The sequence below is a fragment of the Mytilus trossulus genome, chromosome 14, assembly GCF_036588685.1.
Source record: "Mytilus trossulus isolate FHL-02 chromosome 14, PNRI_Mtr1.1.1.hap1, whole genome shotgun sequence".
In the NCBI taxonomy this organism is placed as follows: domain Eukaryota; kingdom Metazoa; phylum Mollusca; class Bivalvia; order Mytilida; family Mytilidae; genus Mytilus; species Mytilus trossulus.
The window spans coordinates 30281768-30304962 of record NC_086386.1 but is presented as its reverse complement, the minus strand read 5'-3'; the positions used below and the strand labels follow the sequence as shown (position 1 = coordinate 30304962).

The 23195-nt window shown below is 31.1% G+C and overlaps 1 protein-coding gene across 1 annotated transcript in view; it reads left to right on the top strand.

Moving 5' to 3' along the window:
* Nucleotides 1–23195, top strand: part of LOC134697019 (glutamate receptor-like) — a 38454-nt gene that overhangs the window by 10218 nt on the left and 5041 nt on the right. The window contains exons 3-14 of the mRNA XM_063559026.1: nt 9547–9792; nt 10034–10230; nt 13118–13171; nt 14731–14844; nt 15669–15839; nt 16478–16594; nt 18001–18114; nt 18999–19211; nt 20459–20805; nt 21450–21648; nt 22420–22664; nt 22906–23017. Coding sequence (XP_063415096.1) covers nt 9547–9792; nt 10034–10230; nt 13118–13171; nt 14731–14844; nt 15669–15839; nt 16478–16594; nt 18001–18114; nt 18999–19211; nt 20459–20805; nt 21450–21648; nt 22420–22664; nt 22906–23017 — 2129 coding nt within the window. The remainder of the gene's footprint in view (nt 1–9546; nt 9793–10033; nt 10231–13117; nt 13172–14730; nt 14845–15668; nt 15840–16477; nt 16595–18000; nt 18115–18998; nt 19212–20458; nt 20806–21449; nt 21649–22419; nt 22665–22905; nt 23018–23195) is intronic.

The window sequence follows — 23195 nt, the reverse complement described above, 5'->3', positions numbered from 1 at the left end:
TTGTTATCAGTAGATTAAAAGCTAACTAAATATTACTAGACTTATAATAGTATGTTATATACATATACATTTTCATGGATCTACAATCTGTCGATATCTGTAACTTGGCATTGCACAAGGTCATGTTTTTCTCTGGCTGTGTATGACGTCTGTACACTAAATCCATTGTATGTTGGATGTGTCCGAATTGAGTGTTTAGTCTTAGATGCATGATTTTTAGGCAGTTAAGCTGCCCTATGCGAGCATCCTAGATTTGTGTGCTACCCAATAAATGCTGAAATATGTGTCATTGTTATTATCTAGCTGGATCTTTTGTTATTTATAACTAATTGGGCAATTGTTTCACACTTTTAATTCTTGATTACAAAAACTATGACCAGAAAAACCTTAAATGATCGTCGATTTATCCAAAAGTTTTGAAGTTGCACATAGGAAGTAGGGCACATTAGGAATCTTTATGTAGTTTATTATCCCCTGAGATTTTGGCTAAGCTGTCAAAGAACAAATGTTTGAAATGTTTAATCGCCGAAAATCTTTAAAGACAAGTAGTTTAGATTTCCCAAATGACAAAAGTCGTAGGAATATTGTTAGTCGTCAATACGTAGTCAACTAGGTCAATAGTCTTAAAATAAGTTCCGCTGATCATGCTGTTGGCGGCAATTATAAATTATAAGACGAAATTTTTGTATCTTGTCAATTTGGAGGCAGGGGTTCAAATTACCGGTTTTCCGAGGTCTGCGACCTCCCACTTTTGCAGTCGGACTTTCGACTTGGTTTATACTAGCTACGATCGACATGCCCGACTTGAGAGGAAATAAAAAAAATACCTTTCCAAACCTTTTTACCAAAGTCTCCTAATAAACGATCTCAAAACTTGTTTTTAGCATTAATATTCATGACAGCGATGTTCATTTTGTTCAACCGCTAGCTTTATACAGCTAATCGCCGACAAAGAATGTGTAAATTCGAGTAAAATCGTATCTGACAAAACAACATTGAAAACAAAATGGCTGACGGAAGAAGAAAATTACAATATCGGATCCGATTCCGGCAGCGGATATGGGTAAATTCCGTGATCAACTTTTAAAAAAATCAGACAGATGACAAAATACATCTTTGCATTGTAAATAAATATAAAAACTGGAATTGAAAACCAAAAGATATATGTAAAAGAATGAAAAAAACAGAAAATATTTTATAATGAAACTCCAAAATATTTTTTGGGACAAATTTTAATGTGAATCCAATACAATGTGAGTCTTTGTGACAGCTAGGAACAATCTAACAATATATATGGTCCTTGTGGCAGTATACATTTTCTTTATCAGTAATAAATGTTGGTAAAGCAAGTTAGATGGAACAATATAACCAATCATATGAAATAGAGATGGAATTCGTGGGGCCATGCTACCCCTTCCTGTTTCAGAATTTTGAAATCCTCACCCCTTAACCATATATACTCATGTATGGGACTAAATAACAAATCAAATAAAATGTAGGGGGATTCCCTGCGGTCACCCCACCCCTCCTGTTGTTTGAGAACTTGGACACAGTCGAGATCTACACCTTTAAATTAAACCATTATATATTTTCATGTATGTGACAAAAGAACTTATCAAATGAAATATAGGGAGAGTCCTGAGGTTCACTCTACCCAATCCTGTTTGTAACTTGGAAACAGATGAGATCCCCACCCCTCAACTATATATATTCATGTATGGGACTAAAAAATCGTATGAAAAATAGGTGTAGTCCCTAGGGTTACCCCATGGCCCTCTTGTGTGTGTTTTGAGAACTTGTATAAGATTGAGATACCAACTCCTAAACCATATTCATTTCATTCCTGTTTGTCATTTCAAAAAGATTGAATGACATACAATGTCAATCTCGTAGGCGTCACATATGCATATCACTTTGCTAGACCTAACACCTTTCATTTTATTCCAAACTTAGACATCATGGACTTGGGGTAAGGGGGGGGGGGGGGGGTCATTTACATTTACTATGGACAGGTCAGTCAGACCTCATCATTGATCTCTGTAGTAGTAAACATTTGTCTGATTTGTGTCTCATTACTTTTGTACTGTAGAACACAAACTCAGTTTTCTTTCCAGGGAAGCAAGTCCATTCTTACTTTTACAATCTCGCACTTAAGTCAACTTGAACTACACACAGTCAACTAATACGAACAATTACGATCATCAAGAAGAACTGCAATCATTGCGAATGTGTACCACTGCTTACTCAAGACTCATGACCACGAAAAAAATTATACTTGATATATGCGTTGCTATTGTAAACCTTGATAAAATATGAATTATTTGCCTTAATGAACAATTCCTTAAATAAACATAAATGACAATTATATATGAATGTTTAATATTTGGTCTTTTAAATCTTAAAAAAAAAATTGAAGCAGCATTGCCACAGTTTTCATAATTATGTTTGCCTTGGTTTTTGGTTAACTGCCTACAGTGCTTACAGCGCTTTGATTTTATTAGTTGTTAGTGGCTTTGAGCTAGCTGTCAGATAACTGCGAGTACTCTCAGATCTGTTCATTTTGTCTTTTTGTGTCGGGATGTATAAGTACCCGGCCACGTCCACTTGTATTTTTTGTCTATCTGATGAGTTAAGCCTTTTTCAACTGATTATTATAGTTCGTTCTTATGTTGTGCTGTTATATCACTGTCCCAGGTTAGGGGGAGGGTTGGGATCCCGCTTACATGTTTAACCCTGCCAGATTATCTATGTATGTGCCTGTCCCAAGTTAGGAGTCTGTATTACAGTGGTTTTCGTTTGTTTATGTGTTACATATTTGTTTTTCGTTCATTTTTTTTTACATTAATAAGGCCGTTAGTTTTCTCGTTTGAATTGTTTTACATTGTCTTATCCGGGCCTTTTATAGCTGACTATTCGGCATGGGCTTTGCTCATTGTTGAAGACCGTACGGTGACCTATAGTTGTTAATGTTTGTGTAATTTTGGTCTCTTGTGGATAGTTGTCTCATTGGCAATCATACCACATCTTCTTTTCTATATTGTGTGTTTCCTCCATCATAGACCTATACTCTTCTCTCTGTGTATTCATATCTTTGTTTGTAAAAATAAACCCTCCTATACTGTGATACTGAGTGAATTTATACACGTACTTGTGATTGATTACATCCACTTCATCTGAACGTTAGTCTGTTAGTGGATAGTTGTTTCATTGACACTCTTACCACATCTTTTTTTTTATATGTACTTTCTTGAATACAACAAATATTAAATACATCCAAGTAAAACATATGAGATGTTGTCTTTGAATTGAATTTTCCTGGACGATTTTTTTTTTTTTAAATGTGTTAATTTATTTAATTTTGTATAAATAAATATTGTTAAGAAGTTGTTGTTTTTTTAGATCTGAAACAGATGTTCATGTACAGTATACAATCATGCAACGTCTGACCACTAAGGGTTTAAAACTAAGCAGATTCATAAAAATACTATATAAGAAATATATTATCTGCTTGAAAATGATTTTTCTCTTCATGCTGTCTTATTACTAAATTGTCTTACTATATTTTTCATTCTTTTATTTTAAAAACCAACTGTATGCACAAATAGACGACATAAATTCGAAGTCTCCAACATTATGATTTCCGAATAGTTGTTTTATCTATATATTTATTTTCTCTGAGTTCCTCTTTCTCTCAGGATATTTTGACCGGATGTTGATTTGCATGACGGATGATAAATTCATAGCAGGAGACCCTTAGACTGTCGATATACAATGTATGTGGAAGGTGTACATTCTAAAATTGAGAATGGAAATTGGGTTTGTGTCAAAGAGACAACAACCCGACCATAGAGCAGACAACAGCCATGTTATTCTGGACGACTTTTTTGTGTTTTATATTACTACTAGATAAGTATTCTCCCCATGACATTTACTCACAGTAATTGCAGATTAATGTTGTTGCAATAAAAATAATGACATAATAAATTTAAAAAAAAATTATCATTTGAAACTGGATATATTACCGAATTGCAATTTGTGTTTGTATCATATAACAACTTTTAATTGGCATAACATGGTCAATTATACAAAGAATTCCTAACAATTCCAAAATTAACCGCGTTATTTCCCCACTAATTGGGAGAAGTCGATATTTTGATAAATATTTAAGAGAAACCGGTGAATTTGAAGACGCACGACAGAGGATTTACACTTTGCGTGTCAAATCAATTTTGCACATTTCTACTCCTTTTCATTTTAGTTACTATGGAAACGAATTATTTAATTCCCTGAGCGAAAGATTTATTTTGTTTCAGAGGATAATGGATTTGTACGAGTTTGGTGGAAGTCATTTGTCGAATGATGCTTTCAGAAAGTGTTTGTAGATAGTGATATCGACTTCTATAACAGATATCATATAGATGTATATTTAGTTTTGACAAGTCTAGTTCATATGTCGTAATTGCCTTCTGATATTATGGCTTTCCTGATCTCGTTTTGATAGGAGAATCTTTTAAAAGAGAAGAGAAAAAAGTTACCACAAAAATACTGAACTTCGAGGAAAATGTTGGAACATTTATATAAACAATAAAAATACAAAATTACTTAAGCGAACAATTAACATTTAGATCCAGGCAGTGGTGAACACATCACAAACAAAACCCCACTCAAGTTGACATTAATTTATGTTCAAAATGTAAAATAGTGCACGAATATACCATTCGTTTTCTTTTCCTGCCTTGGTAATTCAATATATAATTTGGTTGAGATGAACTAGAAATACATCTATAATACTAAAATTACGAGGTCCAATTTGTCAGCCGTCATCACGTAAAAACGACGAATCAAAGAATTCGACTTTATATATAACTAATATAGTACAAAGGTGTAGATTAAAAATTACACCACTCCAGGCCCTTTTGTTTTCCACATAATTAATATTGCCAATAATTAAGAAGTTCCGGGTGGATTCCGATACCGATACCAATAGTATATTCATCTGTTACCTATTACCTTATCTGTACGTTCCGCATTTGGCAGGCGCACCACCAAACGGTGTATTCAGGATATGCTATATACAAGGGTCATAATCACAGGGTTGACACTACTAAATTGTCAAATTGTTAACCTTCTTATAACCGGCGGCATGACTTTATCAGATGACAATACTAATACAAAAATAAGTCTTGCGCATAGTTATATACTTTAATTCAGTCACGGACCCGCGATATCACGGGTGTGTTCTAGTACTATTAAACGAGAAGACCTCATTTTGGGTGTCGCTTCTCTTCTTTCAACAATAAATTAATCAACACGCCTCTGTGTCCTATAGGTACAGTGCATAGTGCCATTTGTCATCCATTCATATGTTTATTCAGATTGAGTTATTTTTGGAGAAAAACAAGAAAAAAGGCATCCGGATATTGTCCCGTCATTGGACGAAATTTTAATTCAGATTAGACTTCCGGTTTGCGTTTTTCTGTATACTTTGAACATACATATACAAAGAATAAAGTGTATTTTCAGAATTGAATTTTATCTGCTATCATTTTCAAGTTTACTATCCAAGGCAGTCACAGAGTTTATTAAATAGAGAGGGTCTGTATACTTTATCAATGACCACTATGGATCTATTAGTAAACTTCGAATTGAAAGTAAATACACTATATTTATATAGTAATGAATGTTCAAAATATACAGATAAGCGCTAAAAATATTCATGTGAACTTTTGATACCTTTTCTGAAATTCTACAGTCATTAAATCTTTTACAAAATTCATTGATTACAAAAAAAAAGAAGATGTGGTATGATTGCCATGTTGAAACATCTCTTCAAAAGAGACCAATATGACACATATATTAACAACTATAGGTTACCGCACGACCTTCAACAACGAGTCAAGCCCATACCGCATACTCAGCTTTAAAAGGCCCCGAACTGACAATGTAAAACAAATTAAACCAGAAATCTAGCGGCCTTATTTATGTACAAAAAAATGAACGAAAAACAAATATGTAACACATAAACAAACAACAACCACTGAATTACCGGCTCCTTACTTGAATAGGCCCCGAACTGACAATGTTAAACAATTCAAACCAGAAAACTAGCGGCCTTATTTATGTACAAAAAAATGAACGAAAAACAAATATGTAACACATAAACAAACAACAATCACTGAATTACAGGCTCCTTACTTGAATGTTCATAACATACTAAATGTTTGTTCATATTGAAATTGATAGAAAACCAAAAATGGGAATATTGGAAATAATCAGGCGGGATAAAAAAAAAAAAAAAAAAAAAAAAGCAATTTCCTATCCCCAATAACCTATGACTTATGATACTTTTGCTGAAATTCTCCAGTCATTTAATATTTTACAAAATTCTTCCAACAAAACTTTACATTCTTTAAACTACCCTCTCAATGCCCGCGATTTCGCGGGTTTGTTCTAGTGTATATATACTGTTCAGGGGTGCTAACTCCATAATTAAGCTATCATTTTAACAACATGGGTGTTTAGTCTTAGAGATATCTCTAATTACCAGATACACAGAAACGAAAGAACTACAAGTTTAAACTCATGACGAAGGTAACATCAGAAAAAGATGGTTAGATTATTTTAAAAAAAATTTGTTTGTGTTTTGGGTGTTTCGGCATTCATGGTCCGATACCTTTTGAGCTATTGTCCTCTTTTTGCGTTTTTCGTCCATTGATATTTATTCAAATATAGAATAACCAGTTTATTCATATTTCTGTATACATTAATGTATTAATTTGGTATTAAAATAAACTAATTCAGAATGGAACTGAGGATGCTTCGATGGTCGTTGAGTTTCATCATAACCCTAATTTTGGATTACACCGCAAAATTTATTAAAATTAGATCAGCGACCTTCCTTCTTCCTGTTCGTTTCAAAGAAAGCTGAAAGAAATCATTTCATTCCTTGTACATACATGTTTTATTTGGATAAAATGCAAATTCCATTTTAATGAACTTAATTCAAAACTGTACACCTAAAGCATAAAACCGTATAACAGTTTTCAAAACTCATATTTAAATCATCGCAACAAGCGTTGTGTGTTTATACAAGCCGAGTCAGCAGATAACACTATCTGCTTTGTTTGACCGAGTAACATATAAAAACATTATGGCCATTTATTTTATAACATCGTTCGATTCTTTATTCTTGCTTATTTTTCAAAAGCTACTAAACTATATGTTGAAACCGAACATAAAAAACACAGTACGTGGTGTTTGGCCTTGTTGTTTTCACAAGGTACTTAACTACTTTAGTTAAATATACTTACAAATAAATATAAAAATAAATATCTAATAAATGTTAAACAGCAAATATTTTTGTTCTTATACTGTTTCAAAAAGTGTTGAAACAAAATGTTACCTTTAGTTCTTAAAAGGTGTCACATCACCAATGTACAGACTAATAGGATTAGAACATAGCCAAACTCTTATAAAGGTGGGAGAAAGATACCAGAGGGAGAGTCAAACTCATAGATAGAAAATAAACTGAAAACTCCATGGTTAAAAATAAAAATTATTCATTTTGAGTTTTCACTTCGAAAAAAAAAGAAATCAAGCTCAAAGATTTATATGACAAAAATATAGTCTAAAGTCTAAATTCTTCAGCAAATAATAATCTATTTGTGTAAAAGTTAAGTACATATTATTGAAATTGATTTATAATTTATAACAATTAAGAAAACTTGCGGCAATGTATTAACTTGATTTGCAGTTTTCCTTAACAACAAGATTTCGTGCAAAAATGCCTTTTATCACAATTATCTTTAAGCATCGGTTATTTCTTTTGACGGTCATTCTTAATTTCTTTTGCAATGTGCCATGTGAAACGAGGTAAAGAAAATTATTAAATTCTCATTTCTCCAGGGACAAATATAACTAAGAAATCGATCTCGTTTCCACCATGCTTTTCGACAATAAAACAGAAATTTGATTATGGAAGAACTACCGTTCATCTTTACCCTACTGTGTACGTTCAAATCGATTGCGGACGCTGAGACTTTTGCTTTCAAATATCTGAAATAAAAACAACGTCAAGTTAGGTTATCAATTATATCAACTTTACCACTAAAGTACGATTATTCTGTGGTATCAGTGTTTCCATTCAATGCATTTCGTCGCACAAGTTTAAAGCGATTAGTTTGAATGTTTTTATGGGTATTATTTTCTAAAAATCATTATTCCCCAGACGATCTGATATGTTTGTTATGGGGACATTTCAGTTCTTGAAATCGTGATTTACAGACTGAAGAGCTTTAACATAAACACATTTCTCGTTATGATATTTGTTTACCCTTTTATCACACTTGAATGATACAATAGTGCTTGCTATCGTTAGTAAATGGTGTTATATTTTGTATGGAGTATTGAAATAAAACTATTGAGATGGTCTATAAACCTGTCGTGCTTACGTGTTAGTGTTTGCGTTGTAACTCGAGCACATCATGTGAGTCTTAAAGTGTGGTATGTCCACTTTTGATAAAAATGAAGATTCAATTCAATTCTAATCAATTCAAAGTTTTTATTGTTTCTATAAATATTCTATAGTTAACTACATACACACAAGTTCTAATGAGTTTTTCAAATTGAAAGAATAACAAAATATATAGACACATACAAAGGTCATGAAAACAACACAACAAACAGTGCAGATAGAGTAGGATACAATAGATGACATGTAAAACTCAAAGGCTAGTATGTAAAAAAAAAAGATATGTCAACAGCGGTATAAAGTAAAAACACAAAAATACCGAACTCCGAGGAAAATTCAAAAGGAAAATCCAAAATCAAAAGGCAAAATCAAAAGTCCAAACACATCAAACGAATGGATAACAACTGTCATATTCCTGACTTGGTACAGGCATTTTCTAAAGTAGAAAATGGTGGATTGAACCTGGTTTTATAGCTAGCTAAACCTCTCACTTGTATGACAGTCGCATCAAATTCCATTACATTGTCAACGATGTATGAACAAAACAAACATACTCAAAGAGTAAAAATGTCAAAAATAGGGGTACAGCAGTCATTATTGTGTTATCATCTTAATATTACTATAAAAACTACTATACTACTGTTGCTGCCTCTATTTAAAACATAACACACATTAATAGTTATAGTTTATTGAGTTGGTATGATTATTTTTTAAACTGTTTTAATTGTTCATTGATATCAATGTAACTTTAATAATGCAATTGTAATGCCAAAGAGCAGAAATATATCAAAGTAACACTTAAACTCATAGAGAAAACCAAAACAATAAATAACAGTCAACAAATATAACATAGAAAATTATTAATCAACACGATCCGCATCTAAAATGATGGTGATATCACGCCCTCCTTTGTAGTGCATTACATCATGCATATCTGATAAAGCTGATGACGAAAAGAAATGTTGTAGGAGAACAACAACAATGCCGAAATCTAATAAAGTGTTTAAAAAGAAATGTAGAGTTACACAAACAAGGCCAAAAACTAATAAGTTAACGTTCTTCGTTTTCTCTTGTAGTTTGTAATTTATTGGAACACAATGTCTATGGAATACTTGGAGCATTTCAGTCATGTGCCTTATCAACAATCCAGTCGTATACGGACACATTTAAAGTCCCCTTTATTTCGTTAAGCATGCCACAACAGTCTTCTTCTCCAGACCCGTACCAGCTTTATATAAGACCTGCATATATAAAAGGATTACTGGATGTTGTACAGTTAAAACAGTGGAACAAAATATTTTACATTTATGAAGCAGACGATGGTATGTATTTTATTCATTTTGTTATTGGCGCGTTAATGTTTATATCTAAACAAATATTTATGTGAAATTACAATTTAATTTGAAATATCCAACCTCAAAAATAATAATAATGAATAAAAACTAATTAGCAATGGAGTAGATTCTTTCAGATTGTATAATTTTTCGCTAATATTTCAATTACAATTTTCAATATGATCAACTAATGCAAAAACTAATTTAAATATGTGCATTTATTTTTCAGGATTAGTAAGACTTCAACAATTATACCAAGACATCAATTTTAGGGAATTAGACTTAGATATAATTGTAAAGCGAATAGTATCGGTACAAAAATGCCACCAGATGTTACGGGATATTTATAATGAGATTACAAAGGAACCGTTGAGAGTATTTCTGGACCTAACTTCTGACCAATCGCAGGAAGTAATAACAGCCATTGTAGGTACCAAAGATATTTTGTATCGTTTTTTCAAATATCACCTTCAATTTTTCTCAACAATAATTTTGTTTTTAAATATATTTCTACACATCAGGTTGGTGGTTTCAATTAATTGTCTAGCATGAATATACGATTTTAAAAAAGCGAAAAGAGATCAAGAAGGCAATAAAACACGCAAGTCGAAGAACATGGTATACCCATGACCAAAGCAAATACTAAGCAAAAATAAATTGCACAAAACACTACACTGGAAACTTAAGAATAATTAAGCAATATACAAACTCTTTAAAAAAACAAGTTGACCTTATGTGATATGGAAGGATAGGAATCTGCATATGCTATTACCTAACCGACTATTACCTTCCAAATTGTTATCCTTTGAAATAAATAAAATACGGATGTTACAATAACAGCTGATTCATTCTTGAGAATCAGTTTCATGTCCTGCTATAACGGTGTTGTTCTTTGTAGTCATATGTGTTTGCTGAACATTTGTTTAAATATCATGATGTCTTTTATCGCCTCGGTTATTTTAATTACCCTCTTGATGTCTTCTTACTTTAGTTTGAAATATATAATTTCCCCTGTGCAATAGAAAATAACACGTTGACACTTATTTTATAGTTAGTCATAGCTTATTGAATTAAGTATACCATTGACAGCTTTGTTGTGATTAACGGATATATGTAACACGAAGTATAAAATTAAATACAAATTTTACATCTTTATTGTAGAAAACATAATTTTTGCATTTTCTTTTTATACTTTAGCAATATATCAACATAAATATCTAAAAACGTTCCTACGACTATATTCTTTTTAATTATATTTTTTTTGCGCAAAATTGATATAAGTTTATAAACGGATAAAAAATTTAAAGAAAATTCGTGTTAAACATCGTGTTAGTACTGATGCATCGACTACTGAGCTGATGGTACCACCGGTGACTAAAAGTAAACAAACGGATTTACGTGTAGAATGTAGCTACCAAGTATTACATTCGATGCACTTTTCTGGCTTTAGTCACTATGAAAGTTACCCTATGTTTTAGACGGTGCAACTTTTAGATCTTAGGTTTGAACACTTGTTTAAAGATTTCAACTTTTTACCATGTAATTCTCTTAAATTCATATTACACTGATAATAATATTTAACAAAGGATCTGTAAAACAATATTTTGACTTTAGGCTACACAGGTTTTTCCGCTGATGTGATACTTTTACTATGTGGATTACATTGTATTGATTAAATAAACAAAATTAAATAGAACTGAATAGAATTTACAGATCATATTTAACAATAAATGGTTTCAATTTCTGTATTTATATATTGTAAATAATCAATTTTGTATCTGCGTTTAATGATTGTTTTGAGATGTTGGGTTTGTGTTATTAAGCAACAACAACAAAAAACCCACAAATAACAAATACAGAAAGAGTGCAATATAAAATCTTCAATAGTAGACGTGTAAACATGAATACACAAATTTCATAGATACATTCAATATTGAAGTATTAATAATTAATACGTGTTTATTAGCTTTAATAGTCTGCAATTTGCACGATTTGCTAAATAATGTTCCTATACAATGTTTTAAAAATGCATTGTCTGTATGTTATAACTTCTGACAATCTACGAGTAGTTACAACTCCAGAGAGGCCGTATCTATTTTTAATTGTATTGATTTTCAAAAAGTACAATGTATTATTTTTTAATTATTTTTAAGCATGGGTGTACAACGCACACTCTTAAACTTTTTAAAGTACATCCATTTTATATCATCAATATCTAAAAATGCCACATTTCGAATACTAATTCAACAACCATAGGCACACATATCACCTTAAATTAGGATAGAGCAAAGCAGTCCATTGCCTTTTAGAAAGCTCAAACTTGTGTATCGTTAGATCGGAAACTACGAAAACATATCGTAAATAAACACGAGCGTAACGTATTCTTATCAATTACAATTCTTTAACGTCATACAATGGGAGAGTGTATTTTACAGCTAAACAAAATGGTAGTTGACAAATGGAAAAATGAAGTATACTATAATAGTTGTTTTAACCAAAAGGAAAAGAACAAGATATAAATCAGACCTTCTAGATTCTATACTATAGTATTCCTTATGAAGATGAATATACTGTCTTGTGACAAGAATATTGATAAAAACTCTGAAACCCGCTCCCTCCTAAAAAAGAAATAAACCCAAAGTAACTATTTTAGAAGCACCGGGTACCGTTCCGTTAAGTTGAAACTACATTATTGACATCTTGTTTATTCTAAACGCATGCCTTATATCATTAAAAGGATATCATTATGATACACGAATTAAAAAGGATAAACCAACGAACAGTTTTTGAGCTAAATTTTAAAGAATATGACACTTTATACCAAAGGCTTTTATTAATATATGTGGCAGTACAAGTCATCATGACATTAACGAAGTACACCAAAGTAATAAAAACATTTATTTAGTTCACCATTGTGTACACAACTGTTTTAAGATGCTGTCTTTTAGTTGATGAATTACTGTTTTAGGCAGATAGGAACTGATGGTCTCAATACTCAACCAATATTTCTTTTTCGTTGATTGATTAAATGTTTGCTTAATTGTTTCGTCTGGTCAGATAAGAAAGCAGACTGAATCGAACTTAAAATTATGATAATTTACAACGAAACGACACACTTGAACCAAAGTCACTGCACTGAAATAAAATGGTAGGATTGTACTAATTTGTTTGATAACAACTACTAATATAAAGTTAACAGACGACATACACTGCGTGTGTAAAATAAATAAAACTAGGAGTTGTGTCTGATTAAATTAATGTTGTGTAATCTTTTTTATGCAATTGAATTTACGATTGTCTTTCTTTTTTTCAGAAGCATGATCCAGACATAAGCAACAACAGATTTCATTTTCTTCTTGTTGACTTGGTTAGTATGTTATAACATATTAACTGTCTATATGTTTATAGCAATGATATCGACGTTTGATTATTAGTTGCATTATTATAAGGTTTCAACGTCATATATACAAATCTACGTTTATTATATAATATGCTATATTATATATTTGACTTTTAGCGTATTCGTTCTGGAAGGTTTATTTATCAGTATCAATAACCGAACTCGAAAAAGTGTTTTAATATGTTATGTATAGCCTCGTTCAGACTTACAATTAATGAATCATAGGATTGGTTATGACAGCAGGATATATATACTTCCGGTCCGCATTTAGAATTCTTAGTAAAATATACGACAGTGCACTTGATTAGAAGTTATGAAAGAATTAACTTGAATAAACGCAACGGCCTAGCGTTAATCAACACATTCTGTCAACAGATTGTTATATTTATCTTTACAAAGAGACAGTCTCAACAATTATTTTTCACCTCTAATGTCCTGTACCAAGTCAGGAAGATGGCCATTGTTATATTATTGTTCGTTTCTGTGTGTGTTGCATTTTAATGTTGTGTCGTTTGTTTTCTCTTATTTTTGTGATATTAAGATAAGACGTGGCACGGTACTTGTTTATCATGTTTTTGGTTTAGATGTTATATGTGTTATTCTCGTGGGATTTTGTCTGATGCTTGGTCCGTTTCTGTGTGTGTTGCGTTTCGGTGTTGTGTCGTTGTTCTTCTCTTATATTTAATGCGTTTCCCTCGGTTCAAGTTTGTTACCCCGATTTTGTTTTTTGTCTATGTAGTTTTGAGTTTTGAACAGCGGTATACTACTGTTGCCTTGTATCTAATATACAGAATTTGAAACCAGCTTCAATAGATAAACCTTCTATTTCAAAAAGGATAAACTTTGTATTCTAATTGGAAAAGAAATAAAATATGGAACGATAGATAAACGGTTATGAGGAGTATAATATGTGACAAATTAGTGATAAACTGGGAGAAAATAAAGTGAAAATAATAATAATACGAAAAATTTTGTCAAAACTGTTTTATTTCTATGTTTTTGTTTTTGTTTTTTGTTTTTATAAAAAGGGGAAAATAAATTTAGGGTTTCCGGAAATATTTAAATGCAAAAATGAATGCAAATGAACCATTAAAAAATATCCCCCATGTTTTCCGGTGGGTTTTTATAACGAAAATCGTTACAACATCGATACTGATAAACGTTTTCTTTTTCTTAGGACAATATTAGGTTAAGTACATATGCGTTGATAATACACTCAAAATTGCTATTAATTTCAGTGGTTTCGAGTGTGACTCTGATAACATGTTTGCTGGTTATTATATTAATGATGTGTCTTTCTTAATAGTGTGTTTGCAGAAAATCATGAATTTGTAACTGCAAATGTAATTCTATTTATGTGTACGTGTTTATGTTCAGTTTCATAAGTATGCATGAATGTAATGAAATATAACAAAACCTTAACCAGAAAAATCATTGACGCCACTAACCAATACTTTTTAATGTATTTCAATACACAGAAAAATAAAAATTGATGAAATTAAGAAATTTTACAAATGACATTTTAGGGAATCAACGACATGAATGCTACAGTGTTATCTGCTGGAATGAACGTTTCTGGATTCAGTTTGAAAGTCCCTGAAGCAGAGCCCTGGAATACACAATCACGAAAAAAGAGAACAGTAAGTCTAGAACAAAACATAATAAATAAAATTGCGAATATGCTTTTCACTCTGAAAACGTGCTTATTTGAATTTTTACTAGTACATTAACCATGTACTATTGATATTACTTATAGATACATGTAATTTGTTTACCTCGAAACTGTCGCACACTTTGCATCAGGAAAAAGAACACAATTGCATTATTGATAGTTATAATAAAATGTTTGTTTGAGTAAGGTTTATTTTTTCTTAAGATAATGGAGTCATATTGTGTTCTTGTCTCGTTAGTATTCTTTGATTCGTTCACAAATATACTTATAGTATGTAAGTCGGACACGTCATATTAAATCAGACATCTGCAGGTATTTTTATTGTAATATACTCCAAAGTTATTCCGAAAAGGAAGTTCACAAAATGAAAAGTTATAAACGATCAAATGATATGAAAGACAGTAACCTAACGACATGAAAACAATGCACATTGAATTATCATTCTTAAAAAGATGACACAGAAAAGTCATTGGATGTTATTTAATATCAGTTGATTTCGACAATTAAAAAAAAATATGTAGTAGGAATGCATTAGAATTATTATTTAAAATGACAAGTTAATTGTATTTCTTCCAATTGTGAGAAACATTACCGTTGAATAACATGGTAAAAAAGTAAAATCTCCAAAATACTGAACCCAGAGGAAAATTCAAAACGGAAATTCCCTAATCAAATGGCAAAACAAATGATAAAACACATCAAACGAATGTACAACAACTGTCATATTCCTGACTTGGCACGAACATTGTATACGATCATATAAATATGTAGAAATTCACGTTATAATTTTAGTATGGGGACGTACTTGTTGAAGATGCAGTCATGGTTTTCCATAGAGCTTTAAAGAAACTAACGGATCCTGTCACCCAGATCCGTAATCCTGACGAAATGATGAAGTGTAGGGACAACGAACGCAGTATTTCATTTAGGCCAGGAAAACGAGTTTTGAATGCTATAAGAGAGGTATAAACCTATTATTTTATCTCCTTTAAATCGATTTTATTTATTTTAATACGAGTTCTATTTATGAAATTAACTTCATTCGTTTCTCATATCACTATGAGTACTACAATAATTAAAAAAAACGAGTTTTTTTGTTTGTTTTTTGTTTTGTTTATATATATGAACACTTTACAAATAAATGAAATGAAGCAAAACGTCAACGCACAACAAGCAAACACACTAAAACGAAATCAAAAGAAGACACCAAACAGTCCCAAACAGTAGACAGATGATTCTTTTAGGCTTTTTTACTGTTCTAAGTGTATACAAATTGGGAATAGATATAATTCTAAACGTACAAATCATGTAATCATACTTATAACTATAGTCGTAATTAAAAAAAAAGGTAGAGTTGACATTTCTATAAATAAGTCTTATAGGTCTCCTTAAAAAGTACCTGAACGATAAATGTACGTAACCTTTTAAGAATTACTAGTAATCATAAGGGGTCTTGCTGTCGATTAATGCTCAGCACTCCGTGCGTTATACTAAATATTGAATAATTCTTTTAACATTTTCATGTCCAATAGAGTCAAATCGCACATTGTGCTGAGTAATACATATAAAAATTATTTGATTGTTTTGTGATCTGTTTGTAGGGAGAGTATGATGGAAAAAGTGATAGTGAAAATCCTATAAAATTTCAAGAAAACGGCTGGCGAAAGGAGTTCAAACTTCCACTTTTTGAAACTAGAATGAATATGCAGATAGCTAAGGTACATTATGTCAATTTATTGTTACTTTTCTCCTCTTTGATGATTTTGTTCCTTTGGTTTCTGCTTTAGTAGTGACGTCTCATTTTTAATTACTGTTATACATTTATATACAACACATTTAAAATAAGAGAAACAAAAATATACAGTGGTTCAAAAATTGACACAAACTCTGATGAACATCTTTGGAATTCATTTGGATAGTATGATTCGACTTTACAACTTCAAGTACAATATCATTCCGAATAGTTTTTCAAATTTTAAATGGTAAGAATGCATTTTTTCAAAATCATTCAAGTGTTTGCCTTTCAATCTTGTTTTGTTTGTTATTTAAGAATTTCATTGGGGTGTAAACGCGCTGACCGAAGTACGGTCGTCGCTTTTACAACCCTATAAAGTTACAAAAAGAAGCATTCAATACTTATAATTACATTTTTTAGAAATGATCATGAAAACACGGATTTTATAATTGTTTTATTTAATTCACCTGTGCACTTTATTGTGGGACCGCGTGTTATCTTGAATGATAAGTTTTATTGAGTAATGCAATTGCTTAAGGAATAACACGTGATGTGCAGTTAGACAATCAGAATTAAGTATTATAAAGAAACATGCATCTAATGTAATTATAAGGAGATGTAAAGTTAGTATGATTATAATGAGACAACTGTCTGTCAAAGACAAAAGACGTTGATGTAAGCAATTTTAGGTCACAAAACAACATCCAACAATGATAAAAATATACACGTTTTAAAAACCTACAAACTGCCTCCACATGACAAAATGTCAAAAGGCAATATCAACGCCCTGATTTATACCTATTTATAATCATAATGTTGGTATCAAATGCAAATTATACATCCCGTTTGCTATTGATATAAGTTAGCTGAATTATAAGTTTGAATCAAAACTTAATAGTTCTTCAAATTTGTGAGTATTAACGATTTGTAAAAACTCATTTGCATATATAGGAACATGCCTAATATAACGTGTTAAGACATTGCGTTTAGGAATCAACTCTGTGAATACACATATTTTGTCTACCATTTAGAAATACTTTTTTAGCAGTTAAGTGGCAAAATGAGCATCTTAATATTGCTACCTGATTCTTCTCAAAAGTCATCCGCTCTTAGGATTATTTTTATCATTTGTTTATGTCTCGGTTCATTTGTGATTCTTGAGAATCGTGTATGTTTATATTATATTTGACTGATATTTTGCAACGGTATCAAACTCGTTTGGCGTTATAAATATTTTGATATTAGCGTCACTGATGAGTCTTTTGTAAACGAAACGCGCGACTGGCGTACTAAATTATATATAATCCTGGTGCCTTTAATAACTATTATTATCTCTTAAATATATAATTATTATGATGACCTTGTTTAATCATGTTTTCTTTTTTGAAGGTCGGAGTTTTTAACCCACCAACACAACTACAGTTACACGAACCAGAGATACAAACAGCACCCAGACCAAATATAACAAATAGACAAATAGTTCGACGGATAACCACAGTCAAGGTGACAATTTATGCGTTTTAACAATAACAATTATATACTCATGTAATCGAGCAAGAATAGTCTTTTACTTGTTCGTTCATTCAAAAACTGTAACCGAGACGTCTTGCATTTGAAACTTGTAACTATTTAACAGTTCCCAAATTTAATTTTTGTGGGTATTTTTCAATAGTTGTTGCTTTGTTCCGTTCAAAGCGTGTGAAATATACAGGTTTCTTTGCAAAGTTAATTATTTCGACGATTTTATTGAATTATGCACAATGGATTATGATAAATATGTATTAACTGTATCTACTTCATTGTGAATTAACAAAATAAATTCCTAAAACAATATATTGTTAATTTCATTCTCCAGTTGGCCAATATATAAGATAAACGGAAAGTGCTGAAGATGCCGCCTAGTGAAAGTCTTGATTCTTTACAATTTTGAATGGAAATACCTTTAAACCAATTTACATCAAAACGACAAATAAAATTTAATAGCATCAACACAAAATTATGCTTTTTATGTTTCATACGTAAAAACCAAACAAAAAGTGTAAAAATAGGAGAAGTAAAGACGAATAACAAAATGGCCGACAGAAAAAAACAAGCAATATAAAAAGTCAATAAAAAACACCATATAGATAGGTTTAGGTTGTGTAACACACAAAGTCATGTATGCGTGAACGTCGAAGTTGTCATCAGTTGTATTATTCTGGTTGCTTGATTCCCGCATAGAACGAAAAAACAGGAGGCAAAAACTATCTGCATGTCCAATAGTAGGTGAAACTGGATTTAAGATTAAACATCAATGGAGTTATAAGTTACGATATTAAAGTTGACAATGAAACAAAATGCAAAATGAAAAGTGGAATTTTCCATTTAAAAATGAAAACTTTTTACAGGAAGATCCTTATGTGATGTGGACTGAGCAAGGAGAACAAATAGGAGCTACATGTGGAAGAGAAAACTTCCAAGGTTATATAATAGATCTGATAGATAAAGTATCCGATTATCTTAAATTTAATTATACACTATGCATCGCTGGGGATGGAACATATGGCAAAAAATTGGAAAATGGCACATGGAATGGTGTGATCGGAGAATTAACCAGAGGGGTGAGTCGAGTCATACATGACTAACAAAAAGAAATGCACACATATTCGAAATAAATGTAATGCAATAGCCTGATAGCAAGGGAAACAACAAATACATTAAAAAAAATATTAACTAATAACAGTGTCCATTTTTGGGCAAAATGATTGCAGTTTAATTATTGCTACATAATAACATACACAACTTAACAAGATTTGCATGATTAAGTTCATGTAAAAATTTAACAAATCTACATTTAATAAAGAAAACGACACACAATATATAAACTGGTTGATATAAACCAGCAATACGGATTCCTATTGAAACATAACAATTCTATACAATAATTAGGGCGAGCTCTTAAGTCAATTTTTTTTAACTTATATATAGTTGTTTTAAACGTGTATGAATTGTATAAATTTTGTATGGGTCGTCATTAGTTTCAATCCAAATTGATTTTTTCATCAGAAAGTTTACTAAAATTATTGTTGTTATTATTTAATTGATCAAATAACGTTCTGTTGTCAAGTACGGAAATTAATTATAAAGGTCTTGATCTTCTACAGAAGTTCTGCCTCAATATTTTTTTTCTTTTACTTATATCCAAGATCTGAATGTTGAGGATGTGCATGTGAGCTTCCTCTGAATTTTATTAACAGTCTTTTTCATTTTCTTACCACATCTTATATATTTTTCTAATGTGAGATGTTTTAGAATTAAAGATATGTTTCGCACTTGTTCCCAACTTTGTTATATATTATCTTTAAACATGTTAAACAACTTTTTCAACAAAATCTAATAAAACATAGTTAAAGAGAACTTTTTATTTTGTTTTAATAAATTTATATTAACTAGGCATATGGAATGAATTATCAGATTTCAGATAAATCAACATATTTCCACAAGGGTTCCTAATTTTTCAGTATATCTTTTATAATATAAGAGTCTGAAAAAGTTTGATAAAATATACTATTCTTACCTGAGATTTGTATTTGGTACAACATTTTGAAATTTGGGGTCCTCAGTGCTCTTTAACTTTGGACGTGTTTGGCTTTATAACTATTTTGGTCTAATTGTCACTGAAGAGTCTCATGTAGACGAAACGCGCGTCTGGCGTATTAAATGATAATCCTGGTACCTTTGATATCGTTTTAAAGCGGATACTATACATAACTGTGAAAATTTTTCATTATAAATCTTTAAGGAGTTAATAATGGTATACAGGATAATTGTATATCCATAGCAAGTACATAGCTTCTTTTCTTTTCAGATTGCTGATATTGCCTTTGCAGCAATGACAATATCATCAGAACGAGAAAGAGTTGTTGATTTTACAAAACCTTTCATGAGTTTAGGCATCAGTATCATGATAAAGAAACCAACCAACAAGAAAGCACACACCTTTTCATTTATGGACCCTTTGTCCTATGAAATTTGGATGTGCATTTTGTTTGCCTATGTTGGAGTTAGTGTAGTATTATTCCTTGTCAGTAGATTTAGTCCAACAGAATGGCATATAGAAGACGACAGGACAATACGAAATGACTTTACAATATCAAACAGTTTATGGTATTCGCTTGGTGCATTCATGCAACAAGGGTGTGATATTAGTCCAAAGTAAGTCATTTTAAAAATTGGTAAAACTTTATAAAAAATATAAAATTTTATAAAACGACATCAATTTCAAAGAACCAGTTAATGAAAAAAATATTAGATAATGTTATTGTTTTACATTTATGAACATTTATGATCCAAGATTCTGTCCTTGTGTATGGATTGCGCAAAGTTATTTTTTTTCATACCATTCATAAAGTAATTATTAATTTTTTTGTATGTATAATGATTGATATGCTCGGAAGACATTGTGTACTCATTAGCCTTAGCTGAAAAAGGAATTTTAACTTCTTGTATTTTCTGTGAGTTCTCTTAAATCGTTACCTCGTGTCATTTGTTTTCATATGAATTTGTTCCATCTTTCCCATCTGATAGTCAGCTCAAACTGATTCAACAGTTGTTTTATTATTGTGGTACCCCCACTGTGTCGGATACGAAAAGGGTTTAGCACTCGCACACATGTTTAACCACGTTACCATTAGGATGTTTCTTTCCTTATGCAGGATCCTGTTATTCAGTAGACATTAAAAAAAACTAGAAAGGAGGTTATTAGTAGATACAAACGTTGTTGTAAAATAAATCCACAACAATGCATTGAACTTTGGGTTTGGTTTAATTACAAATGTTATTTTCTAATTTGATTTTAGATCTGTTTCTGGTAGGATTGTCGGTAGTGTATGGTGGTTTTTCACTTTAATCATTATATCCTCATATACTGCAAACTTAGCTGCGTTCCTTACAGTGGAAAGAATGAACACACCCATTGAATCAGCAGAAGATTTGGCTAAGCAGACACAAATTCAGTATGGTGTATATGAGTATGGTACTACAGCTGACTTCTTTAGGGTAATTAATACTATGAATGTAACAATAATTTTTATCTTATTACGTTGAAATGGAGGGTTTGGATGGGGTTAAATGTTTAAAGAAAAATGCCCTTCAAAAATGAAGATTAGAGAAAAACGGGGCAAAAAAATAAAGATTAGAGAAATAAGGGTGTTTTTTTTGGAAGATTATAGAAAAAGAGGGGTTAATTTTTTAAAGATTATAGAAAAAAAGGGGTTATTTTTTTTTAAATATTAGAGAAAAGACGGTTGAAAATTAAATGATTACAGAATAACATACCCCCCATCCAGACCCTCATAATAGGTTCTATGGCATTACTCTATTAGTTAGTACCTTTGATAACTTTTTTGTATAGTTTTCATGAATATGTACAGGAATATTTATCAATACAGTATAAAGTTGATGTCACAGTCATATGGTGATTTTTGCAATTTAGATAATGTGCTCTGTTTTGTAAATTGCATGCGCTAAAGTAGTGTATTGTACTCTGACTTAGTTTTTCTCCAATTAAAGTTATTTAAGAAACATGCATAGTGTGTATATAGTCCATTTACAACACGTTTGATATAAACATACAAAGTTCTCTGTCTTTTTTTGTTTAAGTAATAGCTTTGTTAACAAATCAGTAGAAGAAGATTTACTTCTACTATTTGTTTGAAAAACAATTGTTTGAAGCTTTCCCAAATGCGACATCAATATATATTTTTGTTTGCATGTTTTAAATTTGTCAAAATTACATTTGCACTGCAATAAAATGATTTGTTTTTACAGCTGTCAAAGGTAGCCATTTATGAACGTATGTGGGCCTATATGACTTCTGCACAAGATGTATTTGCGAAGACAACAAGTGAAGGTGTACAAAGAGTTCGAGATGAAAATGGCAAATATGCGTACTTGATTGAGTCTTCAACGAACGAGTATAAAAACACACGAAAACCATGCGATACAATGAAAGTGGGAAATAATTTGGATTCGAAGGGTTATGGAATAGCCACACCAATTGGATCCGATTTAAGGTATGTGTATGCATATATTAACTTGTACTTGTTTGTGTTAATTTAACAAAGGCGTTAAATGTCGAATGTTGAACAAAATAAAAAAAAAATACATGCAATTGAGAATAATTTGCATGAAAATTATTATATTATGAAATACAAATTGTTATTTTATAAATATTAGTAGCATACAAAAATTTCGAAAAAAAAAAGAAAAATCAAAGATGTATATTCTACAGAAATACCTCACTTTACCTTCCAGAGATTCATTAACACTTGCAGTACTCCACTTAAGAGAGAAAGGAGTATTGCAGTCATTAAAGAAAAAGTGGTGGGATGAGAGGTCAGAATGTGGCAAACCATCTGCTGCCTTGGTAAGCATTTTAAAGTAATTTAAAAGTTATATTTTGAAAAATAACGCGATACAACTCAAGTCCTTTTTTAGCTTATGTAACATACTAGTAAGTTTATTAAATAAAAAATAACCAAAACGAATTTTTGTGTAAAATTTTGTCACAACGGGACCTTTAAGACTTAGTTCTATTCATTATC